Genomic DNA, 6,699 nt, shown 5'->3' with positions numbered 1-6,699 from the left:
GCTCATCACATATAGAAGATCAACAACCTTCTTCTTCAATGGATGTTGATGTCCAGTCTGAAACTTGTGATCCTGAACCTGAACCTGAACCTGAACCTGATCAAAATGCTGATTTGTTGAGCTCACTTCACCAAAATCCTGAAGTTGGAAAGTCAGTCGGTGACTTTCTGGCTGGTGAAAATAATCATGATGTGGCCACTTGTTCATTATGTAAAGAGACAAGGCCAGTCTATAATCCATCTTTCAATAACAACACTGCCCGAGTGAAATTGAACACTTGGAATGTTAAAAGAACAGGATTGTGTTATCGCTGCAGCCAAGATAGATATCAAAGGAACCGGCAAAAAAAGAATCACAATAAGAAGGATGAAAAAAAGAATGGTAAAAGCCATATCACCAAAAAAAATGAAGAGAAGAAAGAGAACGCTAAACAAAGTGAAAAGCCTGCTAAGTTTTCTGGGTACCTCACTACTGATGAAAAAGATTTGGGTCCACCTTCGCACCCTATTCGTCATAATGGAATGCATTTTCTACCAATACCGCCATTTCTCCAAAATCTTACCATGGTTGAAAGATTGTTGATCGCCAAAATAACGGTCTGTACTAACGTACATCTACTCCGCCATGGGATGTTGTCGTCAAAAGGTCACACTGTTAGTATCCCAAATAAAATGGAGATTGCCAGACACCTGCCACAGTTGCCCGACAAGATCGGAGTCATAGTGTTAAAGAGGAAAAACCAAAACACTCGAAGTAGACAGTATGCTGTTAAAAGAGATAAAGTTGAGCAAGCCCTGAAAGGACTTTGCTTTGGTTATCCAAATGGTGGTTATGATGAGGAGGAACCTGGGACAACACAATATGATGGTCCAAATTGTATGAATGTTCAGCTTACTGGAAAATATTTCCAATATCTTCCGAACAAATTTTATGCTGATGTCATTGTTCATCAAGAGCGAATCGATAATCTTCCATCTGAAAGGGCACAAATGCCAGGCCTTCAGGTTGAAGAGGTTGATGATGAGATGACAGAAGACCAAAAAGGACCAGCTCCAAACCAATTTTTCATCCCATTTGATGAGAACGATGACAGCGTTACAACATCGGGCATAACATGCCCAGTCGATCCTCAGAATGTTGAAAAGGAGTTCAAAATGATCGTTAAAAAATTAACTGGATCTGAAGAAGTTTTACAGAATGGTGGTGTGGCCTCAGCAGATTGGGATCATAACCGCCAAGACCCAATTAAAGAACTCAAAACTCCAGGCTATTTTACTATGGTTGCTCCTGATATTTTTATCAATGGTACTTGCGATGTGACTTGTAACAAAGTAGTTTCAATGCACCTCAATGAATGGGTCGAGCATATATATTATGTAGGGGAAGACCGTGTACCAAATCACCCATTTCTCAGATTTTTACTCCTCAATCTAAAACAACGACAAAAAGCACTCGATCAAGGAAGTTTTTTGGTTGCTCAGCAGCTAAATGATGCCCATTTGACTATTGAAGAACTGAGGGAGAATTTAGAAAACGACGATCAAAGTGTGCCAAGAAAGATTATTAAAATGGGTGCCAACATAGTCAACACCCATCCTTACTGGATGGAAAGGAAAAAAAGAACTTGAAGCTATGATGTACTATCGCAGGAAGGAAGTAGGCGATTTACCAGCCTACTTCCACACCAATTCAATGGCCGAAAACCACTGGCGCCCGTTAGCTTTTATTACTATCCAAATATAAAGCTGAAAATAGTTGTGTTGATCAAGAAGCATTTTATCAACAATTACTAGAAGACAAAAGACTTTTACGAAAAACAGTTTTGGAAAATCAACACATTACTACCCACTATTTTGCTGCTCGTACAATCAATTACTACAACACTGTTATGCGAACACTTTTGCAATCTGACACATTTTGGTTCAGATTTGAGTTTGCCAAAGGGCGCGGACAAATCCATTCCCATGGTGTTCTCTTTTCTGAGCAACATGCCAAAATTGTGGAAGATTGTCTCAACTGCAGTGAAGAAGATAAAGCAAATCAGCTCTATAATTGGCTCCAATCAGAAACAAACAATACTGATGAAATATTTTCACCCATGTTTACGAGTCTACATCCCGCAGGTGGATCAGAAGTTATTGGTGAAAATGGCGAAAGAGAATGGATTCCTAATAAAGAGGGATGGGCGCCACCAGAAGGAACCAGAAATCCCCCTGAGTACGATCCATTGGGAGTTCCAATTCTTCAAACTTGTAATGAAGAGAATGATTTGAACGAGCTTCATACAGACATCACAAATATGGTGGCTCTTCATTCTTGCAATGGATATTGTCTAAAGAAGAAAAATAAGGATTCCGAAAGACGCTATTGTCGAGCTCATTTTGGGAAAGAAGATCCAACCAAAACAAAAAGACACCCGGCAAAGAATTACACCCATTCGAAGCTCGCATTGAAGGTGACGGTCATCCAAGATACGAAGGACCTCGAGATCACGCAAGAATGCTCAATCATATCAAAACCTTACTCATTGCTTGGCAGGCAAACTGTGACTGCCAAGCATTGATTGACCAGGATCTTTTGAACCTTGTCAAATACATTTGCTCGTATTGCTGCAAAGGTGCCACAACAACGGAAGAATTTGTCACTATTTACGGAGAGCTATTACATTCTTCAGACATAAGTACCACTATCAAGAATGTTGCGCAACGGCTTCTAATGAAAGTGGTGGGAGTTGTCGATGTACCAGCTGCAGCTGCTGATTTTATCAACACAGGAGGACACCTTTATCATTCCACGAATCTTACCCAAAGAGTTGGTTTGAGTGGTTACCGCCAGTTGAACTCTAAAAAATCAAATGGCAGTGAATACGCTACCGTTGAAACGCCTTTAGACAAATTTCTTCGTCAAGAGCGACGTGAAGAAGATCCTGAAATGACTCTTTATGACTGGGCCAAGAAATGCAGGTGTAATTACCCCTGTGGACGTGATCATATTCCTTTATTCACTGGGACTGACGTGAAACCAATATGGCCACTTTCTGAAGACTGTTGCAAATCTCAACTCATGATCTATTCAAAGGAACGTGGGAATCGCCTGAGGATCTCAAGGATGAAGATGAACAATTTTCAGATGCACTTGCTGCATTTCTCAACGATGATCCGGATTGTCCCGACTTCTTGAAGGAAATTATATATTTATCAAAGCTTAAATATGACAAAAAACAAGAGAGGGAAAGGCGTAGAAACAGAAACAGAAACGATGAAAATCAAATCCAAGAAAGTCAAGATGTGCAGCTAAGTCAACCAGCATCTCAAGATTCTCAGCAGTCATCTCAAGATTCAAATTATAACGATTTGAGACTAGGTGAAGCACTACTGAGAGATATAAGGCTCAACAACAATGTGAATTTTGATTCTATTATTGGAGAAGCTAATCTTTTCGATGGAGGTCCTGAATTTGATTGGAATGCCTATGCAAAAGAATGCTTTGGTTCTGACGATTGGCCAGAGAATACCAAAACTTGGCTTCAGGACAAATATGAAGAAGTAGAGGAAAGAATTGCCACTCATCTTAACAACTACAATCTTCCAGTTATCAATCTGTTGTATGCTAATCCTTTGCAGCGTGTCATAATTGCTATGAATCTAGAAAAACTTCTCAGTGTTGCTGCAGGTACTGATAATTCGGAACCTTTACGACTTCTTGTTCAAGGCTATGGAGGTACTGGTAAAACATTCACGATCAACGCAATCACCTATATTACTAGGAGGTTATTCAGACGCAATGGATCTACTCTCAATATTGCGCCAACTGGTGCTGCTTCCAATTTAATTCCAGATGGGCGAACTCTACACAGCACTACACAATTCCTTTTATGACAAAAAAGGAAAGAAGTACTGTCGACATTACAAGTCATCCAATGAACAGCCAGCAGAAAAGAAAATTACAAACACTGATTGGATTTAACAATGAAACCCAAAATCATGGTTTGTACACGTTGAACATGGACGAACGATCTATGTACTCTCCGAGGTTGTTGGCATGGTGTAACCAAAGATTTATGGAAGCAACCGAGGACTTTGAGAAAGATTTTGGGAATATTCCAGTTGTAAACTTCTTTGGGGACCTCGGGCAACTAGGCCCCATTGAAGGGAACGATTTGTTTATTCAACCAAGTAAAAACCTACCCCAGAAAACTTGAAAGGACATGCAATTTATAGAAGTTTTAAAAAATGTGTTTTATTAACGCAAACCATGCGCCAAAAACCTGATCAAAAGACCCTTCTTGAAAGACTCCTGCGAATACGTTCCGGAAATATTACCCAACAAGATTGGCTCGACATTAATTCAAAGTACGAACCAAATATGACTCAGAAAGAAGAGAAGACTTTGACAACGGTCGTGTTATCACTCTAAATGAAACTTGGCAAGAAGTATTTGATGAGAACCGTGAAAAACTTTCAAGATTGCGTGTTCCTGTGGCCACGATCCCCTGCACAGAAGGCAGAGGAACATGTCATAAAACAAGTGGTCAAAAGCAAATGGGACAAATACCAGGAATTTCCTTCATTGCTGTCGGTTGTCCTGTTATGCTTACAAAGAACCAAGGTCCTTTGACTACTTTTGGTTTGAATAATGGAGCAATCGGCACAGTAATCGCTATTCTCTACCCAGATGGGTGCTGTCCACCATCACCACCAGATGCTATTATTGTTCATTTTGAAGGTTATAATGGACCTGTTTGGAATGAAGAACATCCTAAATGGGTACCGATTGTCCCAATGAAGTCTAGATGTGACGCTCATCAAAGCTGTTCGCGCACTGGATTTCCACTACTTGCTGCATATAGTATTCCTATTGCTAAAAGTCAAGGAATGACGATTGGAGAAGGTAAACCAGCTACGCACATGCGCGTTAAATTACAGCAGAAAACTTTCATGGAATCTTTATCGTTAGGCACTACCTATACAGCTCTCAGTAGAGTAGAGTCCGACAAAAGGTGGTGTCTTGTTGATGAAGTGCCCATGGATCGTTTAATGGTTATCAACAATCATAGTGGTATGCCTGGTAGAATAGAAGAGGAGAAAAGACTGAAAGGGATGTCCGATCAAATTGTAGCTGACTATGTTCATTATATGGATGGTTCCGATTCCTATCTAACTCTTTTAAATGCGTTTGACGAGTTTTGTGATGATGGAATAACGTCAACTGTATGTGAAAAGAATGATGCCAGTTGCCCATGTTTACTGTGCAAATCACGTCATTCAAATTAATTTTTCACTTAATAACTGTACAAAAAGCCATTCAAAATTTACAACAATGCAACCTTACTGCTCTTTCCAGGTCACATTTTCCGCATAGAAAATCTCGTCAAAGAAAATGTTTCGTCGTAAAGTTTCCATATTTTCCAAAATTATACTTTCTAGTATAATAGTTTTCAAAAACAAGCCAATCTACGTGCTCGATTAAATTTCCATATTAACCTGTATTAACCTTTAAAAATGATTCACTCTTTGACGATTTATTTTCTCGCTCTAACCTCCTTGTCACAGATTAAGTTTATTGTGTGCCTATTTTTTTTAGTTTTTGACAGTTTTGTCCCGAAAGCATATGAAAAAAACTTCGAAAAAATCCCTGAAAAGGCAACTTCTTCCTATTCAACCTAACAAAATATTTTCAACAAGATTCTTTGACATGTTATGAATATAAAAGGTAAACTTTTAGAATGAAATAACTATGTTGCTTTAGCCATATGGTTTTTTATCCTCAAAATAGAGAAATAGAGGTTTTTACCATGTAGTGGAATCAACGCTGTTATTTTGTTGGGCAAGCGGGGGGGGTATGATAGATTTAGCTGAGAAACTAACTTGATCCTTGATGAAAAGGCTTATAGCAAATGCTTGACCTGGCCAACTATCTATCAAATTAAGAGCTTCATTCAAAGGAGGACTCGCATTATCAAAGTCGTACTCGTAAATAGGGATCTACATAGAATCCCGGCGCCATAAAAAACAATACATATAGTGTTGTTGCTGAAACAAGCTTTGTGCATTAATAGGGAAATGCGGAATCCGGGCCGCCAGAAATCAATGACTCAGTATTTAGCTGCTGTCAGCACTACTTGTTTTAGCCTATGGGAATAAAATTCCCCTTGTACGACTAATTATTATTTGCAAGTCAAACTCCCTTGGATAACCATTTGAAACATTTGTTGTAAATTTTGTATGGACACTATGAATCATCACTATTTGGCGTGGCTAAGGGCTGACTGTGAGGGGAGTAGGGAGGTCAGCCGTGATGATTCAAAATTTTCTCTGTCATGACTTAATAATCCAGACGTATATGACAATAGTTTAAAATATGTATTCTTTTTCTATTTTAGGTTGGCGAATTCATCCACAACAGCTAAATTTTACTCAAGTTTGATCTTACTTTACTTATTGCTTCTTTATACTTCATAAAAGTGTCTAAAAGTGAAAATCGGCCAAATCGTATGAGGTACTTCATGCATATCTCTGGACTGGAGTGACATTTTTCAAACAAACAATTCTGCATTTCTGACGTTATGTTAAAAGTTAAATTAAACAAATTTGTTTACTTATAGATTTCCTGGGCTATCTGTTCTGCTGTATAATGAAGCTATAAATTGCCACTTACGACATTCGAAATTGTTTCTAATTCACCCAAGATATTGATCAC

General features: G+C 38.8%; 2 protein-coding genes across 2 annotated transcripts; both read left to right on the top strand.

Moving 5' to 3' along the window:
- Positions 1-38: 38 nt before the first annotated feature.
- On the top strand, positions 39-3,878 carry LOC136798194 (uncharacterized). Its single transcript, XM_067054776.1, has 4 exons — positions 39-1,305; positions 1,746-2,455; positions 2,539-2,983; positions 3,079-3,878. The coding sequence occupies exons 1-4, from the start codon at positions 39-41 to the stop codon at positions 3,876-3,878; spliced, it is 3,222 nt and encodes a 1,073-aa protein (XP_066910877.1).
- Positions 3,879-4,003: 125 nt separating this feature from the next.
- LOC136798193 (uncharacterized) lies at positions 4,004-5,273 on the top strand. The gene is made up of 2 exons (XM_067054775.1): positions 4,004-4,175; positions 4,354-5,273. Exons 1-2 carry the CDS (start codon positions 4,004-4,006, stop codon positions 5,271-5,273), a joined length of 1,092 nt encoding a protein of 363 aa, XP_066910876.1.
- The last annotated feature ends 1,426 nt before the right edge of the window (positions 5,274-6,699 follow it).

This window comes from Clytia hemisphaerica, unplaced genomic scaffold (genome assembly GCF_902728285.1).
Source record: "Clytia hemisphaerica strain Z4C2 unplaced genomic scaffold, Clytia hemisphaerica genome assembly, whole genome shotgun sequence".
Classification (NCBI taxonomy): domain Eukaryota; kingdom Metazoa; phylum Cnidaria; class Hydrozoa; order Leptothecata; family Clytiidae; genus Clytia; species Clytia hemisphaerica.
This window is presented reverse-complemented; position numbering and strand designations above follow the sequence as displayed.